The sequence below is a fragment of the Podarcis muralis genome, chromosome 18, assembly GCF_964188315.1.
Source record: "Podarcis muralis chromosome 18, rPodMur119.hap1.1, whole genome shotgun sequence".
NCBI lineage: Eukaryota > Metazoa > Chordata > Lepidosauria > Squamata > Lacertidae > Podarcis > Podarcis muralis.
The window spans coordinates 2,664,724-2,691,469 of record NC_135672.1 but is presented as its reverse complement, the minus strand read 5'-3'; the positions used below and the strand labels follow the sequence as shown (position 1 = coordinate 2,691,469).

General features: G+C 48.6%; 1 protein-coding gene across 1 annotated transcript in view; it reads right to left on the bottom strand.

The window, feature by feature from the left end:
- Positions 1-25,151, bottom strand: part of NCAN (neurocan) — a 61,432-nt gene extending 36,281 nt beyond the window's left edge. The window contains exons 1-2 of the mRNA XM_077921773.1: positions 24,549-25,151; positions 5,195-5,274 (exon numbers count right to left, since the gene is read on the bottom strand). Of these exons, the coding sequence (XP_077777899.1) occupies positions 5,195-5,267 (73 nt within the window). The 5' untranslated portion in view covers positions 5,268-5,274; positions 24,549-25,151. The remainder of the gene's footprint in view (positions 1-5,194; positions 5,275-24,548) is intronic.
- Positions 25,152-26,746: the final 1,595 nt, after the last annotated feature.

Below are 26,746 nucleotides of genomic sequence, written 5' to 3'. Positions count from 1 at the left end.
GGCACAATTGTCTAATTCCTTGCTTCTAGCAAGCTGCAAAAGCACACATGTTTTTACTGTGCTAAAAGGGCTTCAAAGCCTGTCTTGCTCATTTGGTTAGAGCATGATGCTGATAATGCCAAGGTTGCAGGTTCAGTCCCTGTATGGGACAGCTGCATATTTCTGCATTGCAGAGGGTTGGACTAGATGATCCTCAGGGTCCCTTTCCAGCTCAACAGTGCTATTATTCTGCTCTCTCATTTCTCCCACCCAGGTGGGACAGGAGGTTTAAATTTTAATTTGCAGATTTAATCCTCAGTCCATCCCCATCAATCTGGAGGGACGCTGGCTTTCACACTCCTAAGAAAAGGCATTCCCCACACCGCCTGGAGGACAGAGGGCCAGAGAAGGCTGCCTTAACTGGTCACAGAAGGGAATTTTTTGCAGCAGTGAAAAGCACCGCTCTGTGGACTTTGCAACCGGTGAAATTAATCATCTCCGTGGCTGCGACGGACACCCTGGCTCCTTCTGAGCATTGATTTTCTGCTGCAGCCAGCTGGACCCAATTATAGGATGAGGGGGAGGGTAGCCAGGAAGGGGGGAGGGAGTTAAAAAAGAGGCAGGAGAAGAAACAAAAGGAAATTGAATGGATAGTCCTGAAGCCAAGATGAACCAGAGAGCTTGGCTCTCTGGTTGACCATCCAGCCCCCCCCCCCCCCTTTCTACAAGCAAGAAGGGCAGTATCCTGTTTTCCAAAGCCCAGGCTAGGAAGCTGAGTTAACTGCACTCCAGGGATTCTCACACGCATCCTGACACTCGGCTGCTAGGTGCCCCATCCAGGAAAGGGAGGGCTGTGCCGTGCAATGGTTAGCACGGCTCCAGATCTCCCGCAAGTTTCCTCCATGGCAATTAAGGATGCGTCATTCCGCAATGTGGTTAACTGATCTTAACTTTTTGATGGTTTTATTGCGTGGGGTTTTTATTGCTGTAAACAGTGTGTGTGTGTGTGTGTGTGTGTGTGTGTGTGTGTGAGAGAGAGAGAGAGAGAGAGAGAGAGAGAGAGAGAGCGAGAGAGAGCGCTGTATATAAACACTTTTATAAACAAAAACATAGTAAGTGGTTTGGCCTTCTATGAGAATGCAAGAAGAGCTCTGCTGCTCATCTAATCCAGCATCATAGAAACATAGAATTGTGCAGTTGGCAGGGACCCCCGAGGGTCATCTAGTCCAACCCCCTGCATTGCAGGAATCACAACAGCAAGGCAGGTTAGGCTGAAAGAGACCCATGTGGTTTTCGGCAAGCCAGACCATTCCTTACCCTCCAAGTGCCCCAATTTTCCAGGGACAGTCCCGGAATTACAGAAGCCATCCCGGTTTCTGGTTTGATCCCGGAATGTCCCGGTTTCCCTTTACCTCCATGTCTCGGAGGACAATTAAAAGTGGTTTGTGTGTAGGTGCAGAAACAGAGTCCTGTTTATACAGAAAATGAACTAAATGAAGGAAACGGTGAAGCTGGCATACGAAGCCCTTTCTATATTTTTGGAAGAAAATGTCACCAATCCACTTTAAATTCTTTAATTGCAATGCTTCCGCAGCCAGCCATTTCCTAGGAAACATGGGGAGTGTTGATTCCTTTATTGCAAATGGAGCCTTGCCCTGTCTACTCAGAAGCAAGCCCCATTGTATTCAGTAGAGCTTACTCCCAGGTAACTTGGTCAAGACTGGGCTGCCTTACACTGCGATCCTAAGCATTTTCACTCAGAACTAAGTCCCACTGAGTTTAATAGGATTTTCTGTCTAGCGTGTTCCCGATCATTCTCAGTTTCTTCTCCTATTATTATTATTATTATTATTATTATTATTATTATTATTATTATTATTATAATATCCTGTTTTTCCCCCTGACAGGGACTCAAGGCAGCTCAAATCCTATATCCTATTTCCTTCCATTTATCTGTGGAAGGTGTTGCACACAATCCCTTCCTTCGCACATTTTCCCTTCACAACAACCCTGTGAGGCAAGTTCAGCGGAGAGTTTGGAGTTGGCTCAAGGTGACCAATGTTGATGTGCCCACGAGGTCTACGTGTGCAGGAGAAGCTTCCTGATGTAGAATGTTGTTGTTGTTTAGTCGTTTAGTCGTGTCCTACTCTTTGTGAACTCCTTGGACCAGAGCATGCCAGGCACTCCTGTCTTCCACTGCCTCCCGCAGTTTGGTCAAACTCATGCTGGTAGCTTCGAGAACACTGTCCAACCATCTTGTCCTCTGTCGTCCCCTTCTCCTTGCGCCCTCCATCTTTCCCAACATCAGGGTCTTTTCCAGGGAGTCTTCTCTTCTCATGAGGTGGCCAAAGTACTGGAGCCTCAGCTTCATGATCTGTCCTTCCAGTGAGCACTCAGGGCTGGTTTCTTTCAGAATGGATCGGTTTGATCTTCTTGCAGTCCATGGGACTCTCAAGAGTCTCCTCCAGCACCAGAATTCAAAAGCATCAATTCTTCGGCGATCAGCCTTCTTTATGGTCACTTCCATACATCATGACTGGGAAAACCATAGCTTTAACTATACGGACCTTTGTCAGCAAGGTGATGTCTCTGCTTTTTAAGATGCTGTCTAGGTTTGTCATTGCTTTTCTCCCGAGAAGCAGGAGTCTTTTAATTTTGTGACTGCTGTCCCTATTTTCATCGGAGAAATGTTGGAGGGCATTTCCTTTCGTTCATCTGGCTCACTGTCGTCTGCGCTGCCCTGAGATGCTGTGAGCTACTCGCCTTCCCCAAGTCCTCACTGCTCAGAGAGGCATCACAACATAACCCTGTTGTCTTTAGGGTGGGGAGGATAAGTGTCAGACCAGGAAGTCAGAATTTTGGCCCAGATATTGGATATCTGTGCAGCCACAGAATGGCAGAAATGGGGGTGGGGGGAGGTGAAACACCCTGCCTGACACAACTTGGCAGAGGAATTGAGATTCTTTTTTTCCTGTTCTCCTGTGCATCATTCCTTATTCATGCCTGTCTTCCAGTTACCATTAATACTTAATTACCCGTACATTATTTGATGCTTATGGCTGGCAGGTCGTTTGCAGCTTGTTTGTTTACAGTGGGTTGGGGGGGCGGGGGCAGGGGGGGGATTAGGAGGGGACAGAAAACAGATCCCAGATTCTTGCCTGCAACTACAAGGTTTTCCCAAACCCAGACATGCTGAGGCTTCTGCTCCCAAGCAGGATCTTGTCCCTAAGATCTCTCCTAGGAGGGAAAAGCTGCAGCAGCATTTGGGACTCCTTGGATTAGGCTTGTAAGAGGCGACTTGATAGAAATTTACAAAATTGTGCATGGCGTAGAGGAAGTGGACAGAGGAAACTGGAACTCATAACACTAGGACCAGACTGTCCCAGTGTCCCTATTTTTAATGGAGAAATGTTGGAGGGTCTGGAGTTATGCAACCCACAAGGCAAGGAGATATGTAACTAGACAACTTGAAGGCAGCCCTGCAGAGGGAAGTTTTTTAACGGTTAATGTTTCATTGTGTTTTTATATATGTTGGGAGCCACCCAGAGTGTCTGGGGCAGCCCAGTCAGATGGGCAGGGTATAATAAAATTATTGTTATATCGAATAGGATGTCTGTGGTATCATTATTATTATAATATGTTATCCATATTATAATATGGATGTTTTAGCTGAGATTCCTGCATTGCAGGGGGTTGGACTAGATGACTCTCGGGTCCCTTCCAACCATACGATTCTACTATTGTACGATTCTGTTTTCATCAGAGAAATGTCAGAGGGTATATAAGATCTCTCCTAGGAGGAAAGGCTTCTGCAGCGTTTGGGGCTTTTTAGCTTAAAGTAAAGGTGAGTAAGGGGCAATAAGATAGAAATTTATAAAATTCTGCACAGCAGCCGTAGAGGAAACTAGAACTCATAACCTTAGAACTCGTGGACATCCAATGAAGGCGAACATTGGAAGATTCAAGGCAGAGGAAAGAAAGCAGCCGAGAGTTGCATTGTGCATGGCAGGGAGAGAGCGGGTGGAGAAAAGCCTTTCTCCCTCTCTCTAAGAGTGGAACTCGAAAGCTGAATGTTGGGAGAGTCAGGATGGATAAAGAAAGAACTTCTTCATACGGCACAACTATGGAACTCCCTGCCACAGGAGGCGGCGAGGGCCACCACCAACTGGGATGGCTTTAAAAGAGAAGGGGATAAACTCAGGTAGCAGAGGGCTATTGGCGGCTCTGCTCTGCCTTCACAGTTGGAGTGGCCGAGCTTCTGAATCCCAGTTGCTGCAAACCATGGGACAGGATTGGGCTCCTGTGCCCGGCACCTGCTTGCCCACTGCGAGAGCCGGAGGCTGGGCAAGATGGACCATTGCGCTGACCCAGCAGCCAGGCTTTTCTCATGCTCTCATGGAGCCTCCAAGCCCAGAGGCAGTCTATCTCTATCCCCAGGTTCTTAAGGGTATTTGGCCTGACCTGGCTGCCACTCCTTATTTTCTTGTCTTACAGACCAGAAGGAGCAAGATGCATGTATTGCAGTCCACCAACAGTGTTCTGTCTAGGTCAGGGGTCAGAAACCTTTTTCAGCAGGGGGCCGGTCCACTGTCCCTCAGACCTTGTGGAGGGCCGGACTATATTTTTTTGGGGGGGGGGAATGAACGAATTCCTATGCCCCACAAATAACTCAGAGATGCATTTTAAATAAAAGGACACATCCTACTCATGTAAAAACACGCTGATTCCCGGACCGTCCTTGGGCTGGATTGAGAAGGTGATTGGGCCGGATCTGGCTCCCGGGCCTTAGTTAGCCTACCCCTGGGTCTAGGTGCTCACAGGAAGCTGGCAAGCAATGTCTGAAGGAAGCAGCTTCCCTTTCTTCTTCTTTCTGGCCACAGATCCCAGATTTGGAGGGAGGGGAAAGCTTTCCTACTTGTTGCCAGAAATCCAGAACTTCTTCCAGAAGCACCCCCCCCCCCCATGCAGGTGGCATTCGGAAATAGTCTTCTCCTGGAAATGTAAGTTCCATTTAGCTGCCCCGATTAAATCAATAGGTGACAAACAGAGTCAGACTCTTACAAGAGCAGTTCTTGATTGTGCAAATGAATGCCACATCTAATAAATGCATTTTAGGGCAGTGGGAAGAGAAAGAGAAATGAAATTGTCCAATTTTATAAAAAAATACTGCTTAATGTCCTGTTCCTCACCACATCTGATGGCAAGCAGAACTTACCCACAACAGAGAAAGGCAGGAGTAGATATCCAAGCAGGACCCAGCAGCCAGCATCACCCATTAAATGGACCATCCTTAATCTGGAACAACAACAACAACAAATCTTATTGATCATCATCATTTTATTATTATTACATTTATACCCCACCTTCCCTCCCAGGAGCTCAAGGGGCTGTACAGATGGGCAGGGTATAAATGATAAAATTAATTATTATTATTATTATTATTATTACATTGTTCTCCTGCTAGCTAGGCCAGGCTGAGAGACTGTGGCTGGACGCGCATTGACTGTGGACCTCTCCGATACAAGTGAATGTGGTCACTCTCCCCAACCCCTTTGATTTCACCCTCATGCCAACCCCACGAGGTAGGCCAGATGGAGAGACAGTGATACCCCTCCCCAAATTCCACATGGTGAGTTGGCGTTTTAAAAACCGGTCTCCCGGGTCCTGATCTAACTACTATGCCACACTCCCGCCAAGGCATGTCACTATGCCTGTTAGCGCACAGGGAAGTAGAGTCAGCGGAGGCCTAAGCTCAGCCTCTGCCTGCCTGCCATCCTACCAAAAACCACTCTATGGAGTGACCCTCGCTGCCATCTTCCCCCCTCTTCTGCCTCTGTTTACCCTAAGCAGAACTCAGCAGGTATCTATCTCAGATCCACCTACGTCTGTGTCGCTTTCTGAGGTCCACCCCCCCCTAGATATATCTCAGATCCATTTCTCTATAAAGGGACCCCTGACCATTAGGTCCAGTCGTGTCCAACTCTGGGGTTGCGGCGCTCATCTCGCTTTACTGGCCGAGGGAGCTGGTGTACAACTTCTGGGCCATGTGGCCAGCAGGACTAAGCCGCTTCTGGCAAACCAGAGCAGCGCACGGAAACGCCGTTTACCTTCCCGCCGGAGCGGTACCTATTTATCTACTTGCACTTTGACGTGCTTTCAAACTGCTAGGTTGGCAGGAGTCCATTTCTCTATATAGCCGCCCAAGATCTATCTATCTAGAGCGGTTTATAATTTAATAAATAATAATGATAATGATAATCATGCATTGCAGAGGGTTGGACTAGATGACCCTCAGGGTCTCCTCCAACTCTACAATTCTATTCTGCCTGTCTATTTCCCTCCCTATCTCTCCAGCAATCTACTTATTTATCTAATCACGCTCTCTCCCTATGTCTCTCTCTCTACCTAATCTACCAGCTAGCTAGCCAGTATCAGAGCTGATCACAGGAGCCAACTCCTAGAGCAGGCATAGGCAAACTCGGCCCTCCAGATGTCTTGGGACTACAACTCCCATCATCCCTAGCTAACAGGACCAGTGTTCAGGGATGATGGGAGTTGTAGTCCCAAAACATCTGGAGGGCCGAGTTGGCCTATGCCTGCCCTAGAGGCTGAGATCCCTTCACACCCACCCACCCAATGAAATATTTTAGGGAGCCTGGCCATTCACATGGTGTGTGTGGACCACATCAGGTGAGCGATACCGTGGAGCAGGGCTCACCTGCCCCTCGGCCCCCAATATTTTATTTAAGTTGGCACCCCTGGGGCTGACTCAGGGCCTTACAATCCTGAGCTATGGTTCTGAACGAAGGCAAACAACCTTTTCTCACCCAAAAGGTTTTGATCCACCTTCCTTCCTTTTTTAAAAAAAAGGCTTGGATCATTCTGATTCCAGCAGCATCTGACAGCCTTTTTTTCTTTTCTGAATTGCGAAGAGTGAGAGAGAGCAAGATGCGCGGTCTAGTGGGGAGGGGAGGGGGCCCTTTCATGTCAAGGCAAGTTTTCCTCTCCAGCTGTAAATCCCCCCCCCCCCATCACAGCGCCCTCCGCCGCGGCGACTCCTCGCATCAGCCGCCTCACCTCCTGCGAGTTCAAAGCGCAACGAGGCGGCGGCGACGGCGCTTGGCAAACGGGGCGCGTCTCCGAGTCTTCCCCCCGGCCCAGAATTTGCTTTGAGGGCTTCTCCAAAGGAGACAGCTCCCTCCCTGGGGGAATGCAAGGTGCTTGTTGTGGGTTACAGGAGGCCACGGAATTGCGTGTGCGTGTGAACGCTTCTCCCTTGAGCTCGGAGGCCCAAGGCCCTCTGAACTCCACTTGCTGGGAATCGAATACATATTTCAAGACATTTTCTTTTATATTGTCGACTCCCCATCCCATTTTCCGTGATGTTTTTATTACCACCACCACCCTTTTGCTACTCCCTGCGTTCCCTCTTTTTTTATCATAGTCATAAGACAAAAACCTTTAATTCTTTCTGTTGCTCATGGTTCGGAACATGGGAATTGAAAGGTTGTTGCAGTGCCTGGGGGGGGGACTTCCCTTTGGGGGCTTGTGGCTGGCCATTGTGGTGACAGGAGGCTGGGGTATGACGCACCCCCTTGGGCCTGGCCCAGCTGAAGGGATCTCCCTAGTTTCTTGTGATTCCTAAGTGGAACCAGGAGCCTGGGAGGAAGGTCAAGGGAGTATCCTTCAGAGCGTCTCCACCCCCATCGTCCAGCCCGGAGACTGAGGTCCAGCTCTGAGGGCCTTCCAGTGGTTCCCTCCCTGCCAGAAGTGAGGCTACAGGGGACCAGGCAGAGGGCCGTCTCGGTGGTGGCCCCCGCCCTGTGGAACACCCTCCCGTCAGATGTCAAATAAAGAACTTATCTGACTTTTAGAAGACATCTGAAGGCAGCCCCGTACAGGGAAATTTTTAATGTTTGGTGTTTTATTGTGTTTTTATATATGCTGGAAGCCACCCAGAGTGGTTGGGGCCACCCAGTCAGATGGGTGGGGTTGTTGTTTAGTCGTTTCCGACTCTTCGTGACCCCTTGGACCAGAGCATGCCAGGCACTCCTGTCTTCCACTGCTTCCCGCAGTCTGATCAAACTCATGTTGGTCACTTCGAGAACACGGTCCAGCCATCTCATCCTCTGTCATCCCCTTCTCCTTGTGCCCTCCATCTTTCCCAACATCAGGGTCTTTTCCAGGGAGTCTTCTCTTCTCATCAGGTGGCCAAAGTATTGGAGCCTCAGCTTCAGGATCTGTCCTTCCAGTGAGCACTCAGGGCTGATTTCCTTCAGAATGGAGAGGTTGGATCTTCTTGCAGTCCATGGGACTCTCAAGAGTCTCCGCCAGGACTCAAATAATAAAATTATTATTATTATTTATTATTATTATTATTATTATTTATTATTATTATTATTAAGGAAGGAACGAGTCAGCGTGGTTAGTGTGTCAGACAGTGATCTGTGAGAGACTGGGGTTCAAATCCTGCACTCGGTTTTGAAACTCACTGGGTGACCCCAGAGGACCTGTCACAATCTCTCCGCCTGACCTACCTTGCAGGGTTGTTGTGGGGCTTCAGTGAGGAGGTGGAGAGAGAAGCTTCTCTAGGAGCCCCTTGGAGGAAAAGGTGGGAGATTAAGGCAAGCCATAAAAGAGCCCCTCCCTCAGGGGAGAGACATTAAGCAGCGCCTTCCTCTTCGGGCCCCATCAACGCTAATTATTTGTGATGGAAAAGCGGAGCCTGTCTCCCTTGTCTCCAAGAAAGTCAGAATTTGCATTTCAATGGGGATTGGGAGGGGGCACCCGGGCACTCTGAGTGAGTGATAATGCAGCCCTTCCGCGTGTGGTTTTCCCCTGGGGAGGGAAGGGGTGGGATGGTCGGTGGTGAAATTCATTTCTTCCCTGCTCTCCCCGCAAGCGGCTTCCGAATCAAAGCCACGTCTCTCTCGGAGCCTGGAGATTCAACAAGGAATCAATAACAGCAATCAACAGCAATTAAAAAAAACAAAGGCTGGGCTATAGATCAGTGGCAGGACCAGAAATAGCCCCCCCCCCCCCATTTTTCATGTGTGCCACTTGAAGATACGGCGGCTGAGGCTGCAGACAACCCACAAGTTGAAGGAACATTTAAAAGATGCAAGGCTCGCTCGGAGCACATTTCCCTCCCCTCCGAACAGTCCCGGGAACTGTAGTCTATCCTCTCGCCAAGCTACAATTCCCAGCACCCTTAACAAACAACAGTTCACAGGATTCTTATTTTTGGGGGGTGGGAGAGCGGGACTCACCTATTTATTTCATGAAATGTATAACTAAACAAACCTCAAAGCAGTTTACAACTTGAAATATCATCAAGAAGAGAAATCAACGACAAAAATGATTTAATGAGGCTGGGGTATTGTTTAGTGAGGGGTTGCTGTTATTGATACTATCTTTATTTTAGTTCTCGCTACAATTTGTGTTCAGTTTGTTCAATTTGGCTGTGGGTTGTTTTTTTATGATTTATTTATTGTTTATGACGACTTTGGGTTATATGTGTAATTATGTGCTTTTTCATGTAGTAAGCCGCATTAAGCATGGCTTGAACTATGGGAAGGCACCATACTACTAATACTAATTAATGCTAATGCTACTAATGATTTTATTATTTATTCCCTGCCCATCTGACTGAGTTGCCCCAGCTAATAAACCATCAAATAATATAAACTTTTAGATGCCTTTTAGATGTATTCTGAAAGTCAGGCAGTTGTTTATTTCCTTGACATCTGACTAGAGGGCATTCCACAGGGAGGGCGCTACTACCGAGAAGGCCCTCTTGCCTGGTTCCCTCAGAGCTGGACCTCTGAGGGATGAGTGATGGGGGTGGAGACGCTCCTTCAGGCCTACGGGGCTGAGGCCGTTTGGGGCTTTAAAGGTCAGCACCAACACTCTGCAGGTTTCCCATTGAGACATCTGCTTGGCCACTGTGAGAACAGGATACTGTACTAGATGCTGGGCCATTGGCCTGATCCAGCTGCCATGTTCTTTTGCTGTTCTTTCCTTCCTTTTGCACAGGGCAGAAACTGAGATGGTTCCCTTTAAGCATGACTGCTGTGGAAATATTTCCAATCGCCTGTCCCAATAGAGGGCTTGCCGGTGCATTGACTTCCTCCCATATTGCTTAGGGGGAAGCGGGAGGTTTTTATTCCAGTCAGCCAAAGCCAAAGCCGGCCACAAAATAAGATGAGTCATTGAAAGGGGAAGGTGGGAGACACACAGACAGAATTATTTCCAGCTTCGTCCCCTGAAGACAAAACAAAAAAAAATTCCTTCCAGTAGCACCTTAAAGACCAACTAAGTTAGTTCTTGGTATGAGCTTTCGTGTGCATGCACACTTCTTCAGATACACTGAAACAGAAGTTGCCAGATCCTTCTATATAGTGAGAAGGTGGGGAGGGGTATTACTCAGAAGGGTGGTGGGAATGGGTGATTGGCAGATAGCTGTGATGAGCCTGTTGACGCCTCTTAACGACTGCAATAGGTCTTACAGGAAAAAGCAAGGGGTGAGAAGGTGAAAAATGGCTTTGTCATGTATAATGAGATAAGAATCCAATGTCTTTGTTCAGACCAGGTCTCTCCATGGTTTTAAGTTTGGTAATGAGTTGCAATTCAGCAGCTTCTCTTTCCAGTCTATTTCTGAAATTCCTTTGTAGTAAAACAGCTACTTTGAGATCTTGTATAGAATGTCCTGGGAGACTGAAGTGTTCTCCTACTGGTTTCTCTGTCTTGTGATTCTTGATGTCAGATTTATGTCCGTTTATTCTTTGGCGTAAGGTTTGGCCTGTTTGTCCAATATAGAGAGCTGAAGGACACTGTTGGCATTTGATGGCATACACAATGTTAGACGATGAGCAATTAAATAGTCCCGAGATGGTATGTGTGATGTTGTTGGGGCCAGTAATGGTGTTGTCCGGGTGTATGTGGCAGCAAAGTATGTGACTGGAAAGAGAAGCCATTTTTCACCTTCTCACCCCTTGCTTTTTCCTGTAAGACCTATTGCAGTCGTTAAGAGTCGTCAACAGGCTCATCACAGCTATCTGCCAATCACCCATTCCCACCACCCTTCTGAGTAATACCCCTCCCCACCTTCTCACTATATAGAAGGATCTGGCAACTTCTGTTTCAGTGTATCTGAAGAAGTGTGCATGCACACGAAAGCTCATACCAAGAACTAACTTAGTTGGTCTTTAAGGTGCTACTGGAAGGAATTTTTTTTGTTTTGACTATGGCAGACCAACACGGCTACCTATCTGTAACTGCCCCTGAAGACAAGTTCAGGAAGGGGTGGTGGCGGCAGCAGTGCTTTCAGGCTTTGCTACCTTTGGAAAAGGAAGGCTAGGAAGCAGCAAGGCTAGAGAGGAAAGCTGGCAAACCTGCAGCCTTCTGGATGTTGGTTGGACTCGAACCCACAGCAGCCCGGGTGGCCAATGGTCAGGGGTGGCAAAATTTGGAGGCTTGTCCCTGATCTAAGAGGTAGCACTTCCCTCCTCCATGGGCTAATGTTCTGACTTGGCATGAGGTGGTTTCCTATGTTCTTGCTTACAGCAGCCGTTTATTCAAATCCATGAGGACTGGCACCTTATTTTGTCTTTAGGGGAGCAGCTGCAGCTGAGTGGTGGAGAAAGCTGCTTTCAGTCCAGGCCCCAAACCCCCGAAGGTCAGTCTGGGAAGGACTCCTGCCCGATACCCTGGAGAGCTGCTGCCAGCCTGTGTAGACAGTACTGAGCCAGATGGGCCTGGTGGACTGACTCTGCATCAGCACAAGAGTTCCTGGCAATGAGAAGGCAGCAGAGGAAACAAGAATTAGCCATGAATCCTGCATTGCAGGGGGTTGGACTAGATGACCCTGGGGTGCCTTCCATGATTCCTCCATTCAGATCCCTCAAATGGCTTGTTCCTCTCCTCCTCCTCCTTTTTTCCTCCTATGCTTGAGCTGGCCATTCCAGGAGCATCTGCCCAGCTTGGCTCAGAGCAAATTAAGCCACTCAGCCCTCCCTCCGCTGCCCAAAGACTCTCAGTCTCGCAAAGAGCAGCTAAGTCCTTCCCCGAGCAGTTTTTGCTGTGCGTCCCTGAACACAAAGGGAAGGGGAGGATGCCCAGCGCCTTATTAATCAAGAAGACAGCCAGGGAGTCTTTTAAAGCAGACACGTTGGAGGGGTCTCTTGTCTTGATAAATGCAGCGAGGCATCCGCTGCTCTCCAGAGAGGTGGCAATATCAGGGATTTGCAGCCGGCTGCATAAGAGTTTCTTTTTGCTGGGAGGGGGGCAACGCACACAGACAGTGTTGTGTTTTCAAAGGAAGCCCCCTGCCCACCCCCTACCCCTCTTGGCCAACCCCAGTGGCTCTCTTTGGGAGATGAGCACACTTTCAAAGAATCATAGAATTTTGGTGTTGGAAAGGGACCCTCGAGAGTCATCTAGTCCAACCTCTCCAGCTTGTCAACAACCTTCTTAAATTGTGGTGCCCAGAACTGGACACAGGATTCCAGGTGTGGTCTGACCAAGGCAGAATAGGGTGGCATAATTACTTCCCTTGATCTGGACACATAGAAGTGCATTCACTTTTTTGTTGTTGCTGCATCCTTGCAAGGTGTCAACTTGGGAAATCTTTTCTTTAGGCCTCAATATTTTCCTCCAGCAAAATGTTTTCCCCCTCTATTTCTTCCTGGGTTGTTGCTGTTTTACAGCTCCAAACACCACAGAGAAGCTGACACCTTAGGGATAACGCAGTAGAGCATGAGACTCTTAATCTCAAAGTCACGAGTTTGAGCCTAGCATTGAGCCTAGCATTAATTCCTGCATTGCAGGGAGTTGGACTAGATGACCCTCAAGGTCCCTTTCAACTTACAATTCTGTGGTTCTGTGGATCCTTCATGATTTTGGTGGGTGCATTGCACAGGTTTTGCCACAGATTTTTGATCTCGTTGGTGCCTTGATTCCCACCACCCTTCATTCACAGTTTGCCATTAAAAATACTGAGAAAAACAGTGGGAGGGGAGGAATTATATTGACAAAATTGTAAACATGTATCCTGTTTTGCTGGGGCCAGTAGGGAAAGGATTAGAAGATACCTGATCAGGACCTGGGAGAGCTCCCAGGTCTGCGGCTGATCAGGACCCGGACAGCTCCCAGTGGGCTTTGCTCTCTGAGCTTGAGGAGATGTTGTCTCAGCAAAGGCTTAGTCATCTGAGGTCTTTAAAGCGCTGGCAGGGCATGACCTTCCAGTGACTCTGCCCTCTTGGGAGAGCTGCTTGCAATATTTATCTTCTCTTGTAGTTGCATGTGCTAGCACACAGAGCTGATATGCAGCTGCAGAAGTTAACTTGAGTTGATAAGCTGGAATGTAAGAAGGGGTTTAAGAAGGATGTTGACAACCTGGAAAGTGTGCAGAAGCAGGCAACCAAGATGGAGAAAGAATCTGGAAACAGAGTCCTATGAGGAATAGTTGAAGGAGCTGGGGATGTTTCGCTTGGAGAAGAGGAGACTGAGAGGCGATACGAGAGCCATCTTCAAATACGTGAGGGGCTGTCACATGGAAGATGGAGCGATATTCTTCTCTGCTGCTTCCAGGAGGGGGGAATCCAAACTAATGGATTCAAATGACAAGGGGATTCCGACTAATCATTAGGGCACTGTTTCCCAGAGTGGGCAATACCACCCCCTGGGGGGGCGCTGGAATGATCGAGGGGGCAGTAGTAGCCTCGGGTGCAATTGGGGGACGTTGAATAAAATAAGGGGATGGTGGAAGCATAAAGAACGAAGAAAATTTTGAAAAACATGTTTCATCTGTTGTACAATGAATAAGGTGTCTTATTTACAACAACGTATTTCTTTACGATGTTGTAGGTAGAAATATACACAAAAGAACACATATTTGCCCCTGCATCTTTCTGTTTGTTTGAGTATTATGTTTTTTCTGAAAAGGGGTGATAGGTCAAATAATTTTGAGAACCTCTGCATTAGAAAAAACTTTTGGATGGAGAGAGATATTTGACAGTGGAACAGACCGACGCCCTCAGAAGATGGTGGACTGTCCTTCTTTGGAGGTTTTCAAGCAGAGGTTGGATGGCCATCTGTCATGGATTCCTCAGCTGTGGTTTCTGCATTGCAGGGGTTCGATTCCTGAGGTCAACAGACCTCTCCTGCATGAATTTGTCTAATCCCAGTTGGTGGCCCTCAAACCCCCTTGTGGGGGTGAGTTCCATGGTTTAACTACGGAACTATGTTTTTTGTGACATAGTTGGTTCGGATGTAGTTCTTTGGCACCGGTAAATCTGATTTTACCAGGGACCAACCAGTAGGTTACATAATAGTGAGGAAGTTTTTGGATTCTCAAGGACTTGTCACCAGGCTGGATGGGGCAGGGCAAAACTGGCTTGATGTTGAAGCTGTGGAAAGGGGGGTTATTGGGCTGTTCTTGTTTTTATTCTGGTTATGTATTTTGTTTTTTTATATAGTGATTTTATGTTTTGAACCACCCTGAGACCTGTGCGTGTAGGGTGGAATAATAATAATAATAATAATAATAATTTAGATTGAAGATAGAGGAGACCAGTGCAATCTGCAACTCTCCATCCCATCCTCAGTCTATGCACATAGGCACTCAGCACACAATGGATACTGAACATGCTCAGACTTCATAGAGCTGTTTTGGGGTCCTCTCCTCTGCTTCTTCTCCAGAGCTTTATCCTAAATATTTTTGTGCTTCCACAAATATCGAGGCTCCCTCAAGCCTCCTGCACTTCACGGGGTTGGTCTTGATGGCCCTTGGGGTCCCTTCCAGCCCTGCAGTTCTATGTTTCCATGATAAGCCTCCACATCCTTTCCTCTTAGGGAATTGATCTCTGCTGGGAGTTTTTCAGGTAACACCTAGGACTTCTGCAGAATCAAGAGAGACTCCTAATGTTGGGTAATTCTGAACTCCAGGGAGAAATTGGGGAAGAATTTCAGGAGTGTGTGTTTCCTTTGCACAGAAAGCCAAGCTAAGACAGACAGGGTGTGCCACGGGGAGACCTTGTCAAATGTCTCTCTGAGACAGGAAAGTGGGGGTGGGGGGCTGGGAGAGGTCCCCTAAATACACACACCCCCAGACCCACCACTGAGAGTGACGTGTCCCTTTCTGCGACATCCATTAGCTCTCCATTTAGGGAGGAAAAACTGAAAGCGCGATTAAAATAAAACCTCCTCTCTTGCCTGTTTTCCCTCGACACACACGATCTCAGCAGCTTGTCAAAAATTGTCACTTTTGCGGGGGGGGGGGTGGAGGGGAGGAAGGAGAAGAGGCCAGAATGCGCGATGCTCTGCCCGCCATGCAGAGCGGGCCAGATCCCGACTCGCCGCGTGGATTTTTCGCAATTAAGAGAGGTGCTCGTGGGATGCTGTTTGGCACCAGGCGCATAAAGGCTTTCCCTCTATTTGTGCTCTTGCTCCAGCACCCCCCCTTTGCCCCCCCCCCCATCCCGAAGAAAGGATTTGCCATTTTGGCATGTTTTTGGCACAAAATCACATTGAAAAGCCAGATTAGCCTTTGGGCTAGGTCAGAGAGAGCATATCCATTAGATAAAAAATGATATTGGCGCATGCCCATGCTTTAGCAAAATTGACAAGAGGGGAGATCATACACACACACACCACCCTCACATCTGCTACAACTTGAATAATTCATAGCACTCATGAATATGCCAATCTGGTGATTGGTGATTAGGTTCACATAAAATGCAATTTAAATCTTGGCAGGATACTGGATACATCCCCCTCCCCTTCTCTCCAGACCCTACGCAAAGCTTTGCTGCAACTTCCCTTCTCTTTGTGGAGCAGTTGCAGAGCCCTTTCGACTGAGATTCGCACCAGGGTCCAGAGAATGCTGTGGGGGAAATGACACAGCCATAAGAAGCACCTGTAGGATGGGGCTAGTGCCGAGGTGGCAGTCACCAAAACAGAATGTCTAGTTGCCATTTTGAGATAAGACGCCTCTAAAGTCTTATTTTTCAAAGGATGGACTGAATGTGATGGATTCTCAGTTAAACATCTGGCTAGTGCAGATGACAACCTTGAGGTAGGATAAGAGCTTTGAGAACTTAAAGGACCAAGATTAGAACCTGTTTGGCCTAGTGGTTAGCGGCAGGGGTCAGCAAACTTTTTCAGCTGTGGGCCAGTCCACTGTCCCTCAGACCATGTGGGGGAACGGACTATATTTTGGAAAGGAAAAAAAAAGAACGAATTCCTATGCCCCACAAATAACCCAGAGATGCATTTTAAATAAAAGGACACATTCCACTCATGTAAAAACACGCTGATTCCAGGACCGTACGCGGGCCGGATTTAGAAGGCGATTGGGCCACATCCGACCCCCGGACCTTAGTTTGCCTACCCATGCTCTAACCACTGACCTGCTGGCCTCAGCACTCCCACACCCCACCCCGCAAATATGCAGCCAGCCACAATTTTGCATCTGAACCTAGATTTGTTTTTGGATCCCCTGTTTCTTTTGATGATATTTACATTTTTGGCTCGGACGGTTGCCATGTGCTACCTTTCCTCGCCTCGATTCCAAAATGCCAAACTTGTCCCCTCCCCCCAAAAGGCAGATGGTCCAAATTCACACCATATTGAAGGGAAACCGGCAAGGAGAAAAGTTACACCCACTCTGCAGAGAAGGAGAGAGAGAGGGGCGGGGGGAGAGATTCTGGCTCAGTTGGGAATTTCAGGCCGGCCCAATGAGACAATTCTTATATCGCAGGGCCAATGGACCGTTTCGTTTATTTGTTGATATTTATTGCATTGATATTTATTGCTAGTTGACCAAGAGGTCATCTAGCCCAACCCGCTGCAAATCAGGAATCGCAGCTGAATAAATCACAGCTCACGCGACTCTCCATTTAACAGTGAGATAGGTTAGACCAGCCTTTCTCAACCTGTGGGTCCCCAGATGTTGTTGAACTACAACTCCCATCACCCCTAGCTAGCAAGGCCAGAGCTCAGGGATGATGGGAGTTGTAGTCCAACAACATCTGGGGACCCACAGGTTAAGAACCGCTGGTTAGCCTGAGAGAGGCAGTGCCTGGTCCCCATGGTCACCCAGTGAGTGTCCTGGCCCAGTGGGGATTCAGACACTGGTCTCTCTCCCAGGTCCTGATCTGACACACTAACCCAGGCTTCCTCAACCTCAGCCCTCCAGATGTTTTTGCCCAACTGCTCCCATGATCCCTAGCTAGCAGGACCAGTGGTCAGGGATGATGGGAATTGTAGTCTCAAAAATATCTGGAGGGCTGAGGTTGAGGACGTCTGCTCTAACCCATGGGTACCCTGGGTTAGAGCATCGCCTCTGCATGCAAAAGGGCCCAGTTTCATTCCCCACCAGATCTGTCTCAGGGCCAGGGCCAGATCGCTTGCCTGAAAACCTCAGAGAGCTGCTGCCAGTCAGTGTCACCAGCACTGAGATAATTGGAGCAGTGATGTGACCAGTAAGGCTCCTTCCTCCAATGAGCTCAAGGTGGTGTACCTGCAGTCCCCACAACAACCCTGTGAGGTAGGTTAGGCTGAGAGTCACAGATGCTTTAGTTGAGATTCCTGCATTGCAGGGGGTTGGACTAGATGATCTTTGGGGGTCCCAACTCTATGATTCTTTGATTCTATGGGAGGGAGGGACTGGCCCAAAGCCACCACCCAGTGAGCTTCATGGCAGAGTGGGGAGATTTGAACCCTGGTCTCTCCCAAGTCCTAGTCTAATGCTCTAATCCAGGCATCCCCAACCTTCAGCCCTCCAGATGTTTTGCACTACAATTCCCATCATCCCCGACCACTGGTCCTGTTAGCTAGGGATCATGGGAGTTGTAGGCCAAAACATCTAGAGGGCCACAGCTTGGGGATGCCTGCTCTAACCACTACGCCACACTGGTAGGTGCCTTCACTGTTTTGTTTTCAGTGCCTGATAGAAACTTTTTTTCCTTTAGCAAGGATACTCAGGCAAGTACACCTGACATGGCTTTTAAAAGATAGCTTTATTCTGTTCAGTATATATATTTTTTAATTCTGGCTACTTTTTGGGGTGAAGCTAACTTGTTTTTAATATCTCGTTTTTATCGGTCATTTCAATGTATATTTTACGTAAATCGCCTGGAGGTTTTGACAAGCGATTCTCTCTCTCTCTCTCTGTATTTAATGTGCTTATATCCTGCCTTTCTCCAAAGTTGGGATTCAAGGCAGCTCCCAACACTTCAAAACATCATTACAAACTTCAAAGTAATAAAAGGAAACTGCTTTCCTTCCCTGGAGGATTTTAAGCAGAGCTTGGATGGTCATCCGCCATGGATGCTTGAGTTGAGGTCCCTGCATTGCAGGGGGTTGGACTAGATGACCCCAGGGGTCCCTTCCAACTCTACCATTCTATGATTCTATGAAAGCAATAGTTAAAAGGCATCGGGACCAACAATTAAAACCCAGTTTGTCCTCGCAGCAGCTGAATGGTCAGCATTGCCTGGACCTTAGTGTTCCTAGAATCCTAGGATTATAAAGCTGGAAGGGACCCCCAAAGGTCATCCAGCCCAACCCCTTGCAATGCAGGAATCACAGCTAAAAGTTCCCGAAGGCTTGTCTGAACAGGGAGGTCTTAGCCTTGTGGCGGGGTCTCTTGGGAGTGAATCCCACAATATATGAGCAGTCACAGGAGAGATAGAGAGAGAGATTGTTGGCATCTGCCTGTCTCAAGAGACAGGAGTGAAGTCAAAGCACTGTGTTAGCAGCACTGAAGTGGCCTCCCCACGGCGCAAACCTGGGCTGTGTGTCTGGAGGTCCTGGGCTGCCCAGAAGACAAGATCCCGCTTCCGGCCTCACTGAGGGGTTCGGAAGGAAAGCAGAGCAAGACGTTTGGCTCCAGCTTGGCTGCAGGAGTTGCCAGAAGGAGGCGGACAAGGCGCCCTCCAACCGTCTTAGGGACTCCCCTCAAGATTTGTGTAGGGTTCACTCCTAAGCCTCTTCTTTTCCTGTATATATCCCACAAGGGAAGGTGAAATTGGGGGCGGGGAAGTTGCATTTTGCCAAAAAGAAAAGAAGAGTGTTTTAAGGGGCTTACTCCCAGGTAAACGGGCATCTGATTGCTGTCTTGCAGATTCCATTGAGAGAGAGCTTGTTTCATAAAGCTCTGAATATCGGTCACTGGAGTGGATTGGCATAAGGCAGGGAGGGAGGGAACCACTAGAAAACATTCCATTGATGAATTGTCACAATTAGCCAATGAACACTTTGATTGCAAATTAAAGAGAGTTCCAAAGTTAATTGCCGCTGGCCATCTGGACGTTTTCCCCCGGCACATCCGACCGGCTGAATTAGTGCAAAGATTTCACCCCATCGCCGGTTATCAAGCCTCGGGTTCCAATTATACGTCGACTCCAGAGATCTCAAATACTCCCCACAACCTGCCCAGGGACCCACCAACGACCCATAGGCAGAACTCTTTGGAAAACCCTCCAAATGGAAAACCACCACCTTATGTGCAAATCAGCCTACTAGAGAGGCAGCGTGGTGTAGTGGCTAGAGGGTTGGATTAGGACCTGGGAGAGACCCGGGTTTGAATCGCTGGCTCGGCCATGAAGCTGGCTGGGTGTGACGTTGGGTGGGGGCAGTTGCTGCCTATCTTGGCTTAACCTACCTCGCAAGGTTGTTGTGGGAACTAAGTGAGGAGCAGTGGTGAGCTATCTATGCCACCTTGAGCCCTTTGTGGGACAAAAGTGGGATATGGCCTCAAGAAATAAATAGATGACTCTGTCAGCAGAGCATGGAACTCTTAATCTCAAGGTCGTGGGTTTGAGCCCCACATTGGACAAAAGACTTCCTCATTGCAGGGGGTTGGACTGGATGACCCTCGTGGACCCTTCCAACTCTATAATTCTATGAAATAAAATGTTCTCTGAAGAATATAAAGACTCAGCTCAGCAAAGGCCTCTCTGTTGGGCCTGAAAGCATCCATGAGGAGCTGTCCCAGGTGCTGAACAGTTTTGGAGCCTGTCCTGCCTTGACCCCCCCCCCCCAAGCCCTGTACTTTTTGTAGACCACATTTATATCCCACAATTTTCTCTGTGGATCACAGAATCATAGAATGGTAGAGTTGGAAGGTACCCCAAGGGTCATCTAGTCCAACCCCCCACAATTTAAGAAGGGTGTTGACAAACAGGAAGAGGAGATCAGCCAAAATGATCTAGGCTGCTGAAAAATGTAATGTCTTCCATTAATATGTCCAGCATTTTATTACACTTCAAAATAATAATAATATCAGCCTTCATCTAAGCTATGCAGGTCCCTCCCCTGTTTTTATCCGTAAAACTGTGAGGTAGTTTCGGCTGCGCAAGGCTGCGTGAGCTTCAGGGCTGCCTGGAGGTTTGAACAGGAGACCTGGTCCAGCAATCTAACCACAACACACCAGATCTCATATCCTGCAGCAGGGAGTTCCACAGACTAACAGAGTGAAAAGGGGGGGGGGGAGCACTGTGCTTTCACAAATATGAAACCTGACGGCCACAACAAGTAAGACGAAAAGCATATTAAAAAATTTCAAACAGCAGAGAGGCAGCCCTGATTGCTGCAAAAAACAACAACACCATTTTGCAACGGTGATTCACATCGAACCAAAGACAGAGGCTTCAGTCTCCTGTGCAGGCTTACTAGGGAGCACATCCCACAGAGCTCAGTCAAAGTTACTTCTGCGTAGGCAGCTGAAATAAAACTGCAATATAAACCCAGCTGATTTCAATGAGCTGGGATCAGAATGGCAATTTCTTGTGAGCAACATAGATATTACATAACACTCTACCCTGAAGCCTTAATTAGAAAGCTCAGCTCTGCAGCCATTTCCCAACTCAGGTCTTGCAGCGCAACCACCGGAGACATGTTCCTCTGGGCATGTGCAGAGCACAGTTCCCTCTGCACTGCCTTCGCCCCACATCTTTCTTGCACACTGTGGAATAAGGGTGTTCAGGGGACCCTTTTCCACCAGCACCGGAATCCTTCGTCCCTGAGGCTTTTAGAGAGGCTGGTTTCAACAAAGGCAATCTGCAGGAGGGGCAAGTCAGCTCCTTGGAAACCCCTGCAGCCTGAAACCTCTGGCTGGGACTGGGGAGGAGAGTGAGATTTAAGAAATAAGAAAGCAAATGAACAAAAGACAAGAAGAGCCTTCTGGATCAGGACAAAAGCGGCCAAACTATGCAGTATCCTGTTGTCACAGTGACCCATAGGAACCTGGGAATGTAGACAGGCTGCCTCTGGACTGGGAAGTTCCATAAGATCATCATCATCATCCAAGATTCTTAATCTCAGGGTCATGAATTCAAGTCCCATATTGGGCAAAAGATTCCTGCATTTCAGGGGGTTGGACTAAATGACTCTTGGGGTCCCTTCCAACTCTACAATTCCATGGTTCCAAGGCTTTCAGAGCCTGCCTGCTGGATAAGGCCACTGGCCCACCTAGTCCAGCCTCCTCCTTCTAGGAAACCCTCAAGCAGGTCCGAGCACAAGAGCTGCTCTTCCCTCCTGCAGCTTCCAGCAACTGCTATTCAGAAGCATTGCTTCCTCTGGCCCTGGAGGCAGAGCAGAGCCATTCTGTCTGGCAGCCAGCCTTAGCCTTCTCATCCATGAATGCGCCTAATCCTCTTTAAAGTCATCCTAGTTGGCAGCTGTCTCTGCCTCCTGTGGCAGGGAGTTCCATAGATGAACTCTGCAATTGCACGAAGAAGTCCTTTCTTCCACCTATCCTGAATCTTCCAACATTGAGCTTCGTTGGACACCCACAAGTTCACAGTGTCCGTTTCAATGGGTCTACTCTCCATGGGACAAAGAGTAGGTTTAAACACCTTTATCCTCCTGGTTTTATTTCTTCCGCAAAACTCATATACCACTTGTAATGCAATAAAATAATATGCAAGGGCTGCCCCATGGAAGAGGGAGCAAGCTTGGTTTCTCCTGCTCCTGAGGATGGGACTCGAACCCGTGGCTTCAAGTTACAAGAAAGGAGATTCCAACTAAACATCAGGAAGAACTTTCTAGAGCTGTTCGACAGTGGAAGGGACTCCTTCAGAAGGTGGTGGCCTCTCCTTCCTTGGAGGTTTTTAAGCGGAGGTTGGGTGGCCATCTGCCATGGATACTTCAGCTGAGATCCCTGCATTGCAGGGGGTTGGACTAGATGACCTTTGGGTTCCTTACAACTCTGCGATTCTATGGGTCTAGGAAATACTCCACTTTCCCCTCTCCTATATCAGGGAATGGTTGGCATTTGCAGGGAAGATAATGGACGATAACGATAGCCCACCCTCCAGGTGCTTTTTCCTGACTGCTCCCCCCACAGTGACCTCTCACCTCTTAGGATCTGTGAAACATACAAGGACCCCAACACCAAGTTCAGGTCATTGGATCCATGCTTACGGTATCACTTACACTGACCAGCAGCAGCTCATCTCCAGAATTTCAGGTGGGGGTCTCCCACACTCCTCCTTGGGGATTGAATCTGGGAACTCGGCATACATTGATGCTGGTCTGCATGCTTGTGAACAAAGGGCTGATTTAATGGGAACTTATGAACTTGCTTTACACCGAGTCCATCTAGCCCAATATCGTCTGCACTGACTAGCAGCAGCTCTTTGGGGCTTCCGGCAAGGAACTACTTCTCCTGCTCCACCCATGAGCTGTGGTCCTTTCCTTCTCTTCAAAGTAAGACCCCAGTCCTCCTGGTTCGGAACGAACAGGAAGCTGCCTTATTCTGAGCCAGACCGTTGGGTCAAATATTGTCAGCACAGACTGGCAGCAGCTCTCTAGCCTTTCAGGCAGTGGGTCTTGTGGTCTTACCTAGATGATCCAACCCGCTGGGCTGCTGTCCTTTCCTTTTGAAAAAGAAAGCAAATTTCCAGTCCTCGTAGAACCATAAAATTGTAGAGTTGGGGTCTTTTGCCCAAGGTGGGGCAAACCCAGGACCCTGAGATTTTGAATCTCATGCTCTGCCAACGCTTTGTGGGTCTGCATACAGGGGCTAAAGGAAGCTGGGGTTGGGGGGAGAGAGACTCTCCCAGGTGCCAGACCCTTCCCAGCCCTATCTAGAAGTACGGGTGCATCTGAACCTTCTGCCACCCTCCCACTGAGCAACAAAGCCTTCTAGCTCCACACATTGCTCACTCGTCATGCTGCATTTTGGATCACCAACTCATGAGTCGCAAGCACGATCTCCTGTTATCGCTGCTGCTGATATTATTATTATTGCTATTACTACTACTACCGTGGTCGTCTTCAAATGACACCCATCCCTTCCACACCAGCCTCTCCTTGCCCCTTTCCCAGACCTGCTGGTCCCCTTCTGCACAGGCCCCTGGAAACAAGGCACCCCCCCTCTTTCTCCCTGTTCACACAACACCCAGATGTCAGCAGGTTTTCACCCCTGTGCAATTCCTCTCCTCCCTTTCTAACAAGCGTAAAGCTGTATTATTCAAGAGCTTACCCATCTCATTATCACACAACTCCTTGCCTTCACACTTTGTCTTTCCCTGGGTTCGGATTCCCAAAGGATGTTGGGGTGTGTGTGTGTGTGTGTGTGTGTGTGTGTTTTAAAAACAGACCTGCTCTCTGGCAACCCAAAGGATTTTCTTCTGCTTCTTTTGCCCAGTGTTCTCTTTTTCTTTCATTTAGCTTGTTCTTACACTTACACAGCAACACACTTTAGACTGGAAGGGCTCCACCTCCCTCCCTTTTCCTTCCCATTCACCAGAGCTAACACCATGCCAAGCCCTGAACTCCCAAAATTCTCTCTAATTCTTTCTCTGCCTTTCTTTGGATTAGCTTATTCCCCCCCCTACACCCCTCAAAATAAGTCCCTTTTCACTCCGTGCTGGAGACAACACACAGAGGGAAAAGGCAGCCTACATTTCCAAACACTTCTATTCTCTTAGCAGATTGCAACAAAAAGAGAGAGAGAGAGGACTCGTTTGCTTTGAGGACTGCAAATTTTTGCAGCTGGTCAGTTTCCAGGTGCTTGAAGTGGACAAGCAGGAATCTCCCTCCCCTCCCTTCCCCCAAATGAAACAGGGAGGACTCCTTCGCCCAAGGATCTCCCATATTCCCTCTCAGATCGCAAAAAAGAAAAGAAAAAAGGGTTCATTTCCTTCGGGGACGGGCAGATTTTGGAGATTTGCAGCTGGTCGGTTTCCCCCCCTCCCCCCAAATCAAATGGAAACAACCGCTTCTCCCCAGAAGCTCCCCAAAGGGGCGAGTTATTACACACAGAGAGAGACTCCCCCATACACACACTTTCTCTGCCATCAGTGCCCCCTCCCCATTCTGCAACCCACGAGCGAACCATCCTGGCCCCAAGTGAAATGAAATGAAATCCCTGCAGGAAGAGAGAAAGGGGTCTCCAGGACAGAATCAGAGAATAACGTATTTTAAATTCAGCTGATCCTAATATTTGCAAAACGAGATTTTCAATGAAGTTAGGGCTGGTTTTTGGGGAGGGGTTGGGTGCTATTTTTTAAAAATGCAAACAAACAAACAAACAAACAAACAAACAAACACGCCCCTACCTGACTCTCTGACTCCTGTGCCTCCTTTTTTTTTCAGAGTCTGCAGGAATGCATCGCTTCTCCCAGCAGGAGAGAGAAGACTTCTCCCTCGCCCTCTCTCGCTTCTCCAAGCAGCGGCGGAGGAGGCGACGGTGCCACCGGCTTCCGAGGCGGAGGGCGATTTTTCAAAGGTGGGGTGTGCGGGGTGGGAGATGGACCCACTCAGAGGGGGCTGAGCCCCACCAGCAGCATCCCCTGCAAAGGAGAGGATGGAGGGGGGAGGAGGAAGAGGGGCAGGGTGGGAGGGTGAGTGGGTTTGTAGAAGGGGGGGTTCCCTACAGCCAATCCTCGCTCGCAGCTCTGGAAACAAAGGGGGCAGGCAGCCCAGATCAGCCTGGGGGGAAACTGCAGAGAGGCTGGTGTCGAAGGGACCCTTTCGTGCCGCCCCGCTGGTTCTCCATGGGGGGGGGGGTGATGGTTGTGGGGTGGGGGTCTCGCCTCTCCCCTCTCGCCTCCTCGACCTGCCTGGGCTCCTGCTCTCTCTCTCTCTCTTCCACCTGCACGCCCAGTTAGAGAGGAATAGCAGCTGCTGGTGGGACTGATGGTAATGCAAGGCAGAACTGGGAAAGCGGGGGGGGGGGGGGGATGAAGAAAGAGAGTATCAGGTGCGCATGCGCTTGGGTTCCTATAAAGACACACAGACATTCTCTCTCACACACACGCACACACAATCTCTCTTAAAATTACACTTACACTTTCCCGACGGGTAGCTCTCGGGCATGCAACTTTTGCAAAACAAATATGAAATAAGTTCGTGCGTGTTTGGAGAGAGGTTTGCAGGAGCTGCTTGCCTGCCCAGATCTGGAAGTATTGATTTTTCATTAGGGTTAGGCTTGCCATAAACAGTCTCGAAACGATTCTACAGTGGGGAGTTTTTAAAACAACAACAACAACAACGATGAAAGGCAATTCAGTATTTGAAAAAAAATTGAAAACACTTCCACTCCTATCTTTCTATAAAGCATATGGGTAGCGATTGCATAGGTGAAAAGGGTATTTCAAATACAGATCTTGACTTGGATGTCTTGCTGAAAAAGGGAGAGAGAAAGGAATAGACACCCGAAAGGACAATGGGGCTACAGCCAGTGCAGGGGTGACAACTTGAATAAAATGTGGGGGGGGGGGGCAGGTAAGCCCTGCCCTGCATAATCGATCACATGACTCAGTGCACACACAGCATTTGAATGGCAATGCCCATTCACTTTGGGGGACCCCTCAACTATTTTATTCAGGGGCAAAGGGACCTCAGCCCCAAGGAGTTGGCTCTGATGAGCCAGTGTTAGCCCAGCTCAGGGTGGACCCACTGAGACCCCTGCATTGCAGGGGTTGGGCTAGATGACCACTGGGGTCCCTTCCAACTATTCTATGGTTCTTTGAAAACAAGGAAAATTGACTCACTTGGGGCCATTAATTTCAATGGGCCCGCTCTGCCTTTGTTGGTTACAACTTACAGTTTTAACTAGGAGGGAGGGCAGCAGTTTCTGTGGGGAGTTCTCATTAAGGAGGTGCAAGTTCTAGGTCAGGGGTCAGCAAACTTTTTCAGCAGGGGGCCGGTCCACTGTCCCTCAGACCTTGTGGGGGGCCGGACTATATAGGGGGTGGGTGAACAAATTCCTATGCCCCGCAGATAACCCAGAGGTGCATTATAAATAAAAGGACACATTCTATTCATGTAAAAACATGTCCGCGGGCCGGATTGAGAAGGTGGGCCTTAGGTTGCCTATCCCTGGTCTAGGTGAAGGTTCCCAATGGATCAAGCTCTCTCAGTGAAGAGAGGTTTGGGGGCAAAAAGACCAGAATAGCACCTCTGCCTTGTGGGGAACTGATGGGGTGGAATGATGGGGCAACCCTCTGTCATGGACGCTTTTGCTGAGATTCCTGCTTTGCAGAGGCTGCACTAGATGGCCCTCTGTTTAGTATACTATAGGATACTATAATTCTACTTCTATTCAGAGTAGGCCCATTGGAATTAATGAAGCCAATGAAGTTAAAAGTCTGTGGATATCAGTGGGCCTGTTCTAAGGGGTAATGGGATGGCTGCAACACTTAAGGGTTGGCTAAGACACAAGGCTGGCTAAGACACAAGGCAAGTCCAAGCTGTTACGAAAACCCTTAGCTTGAGATCAGTCGAGTTTCCTGCATTGTAGGGGGTTGGACTA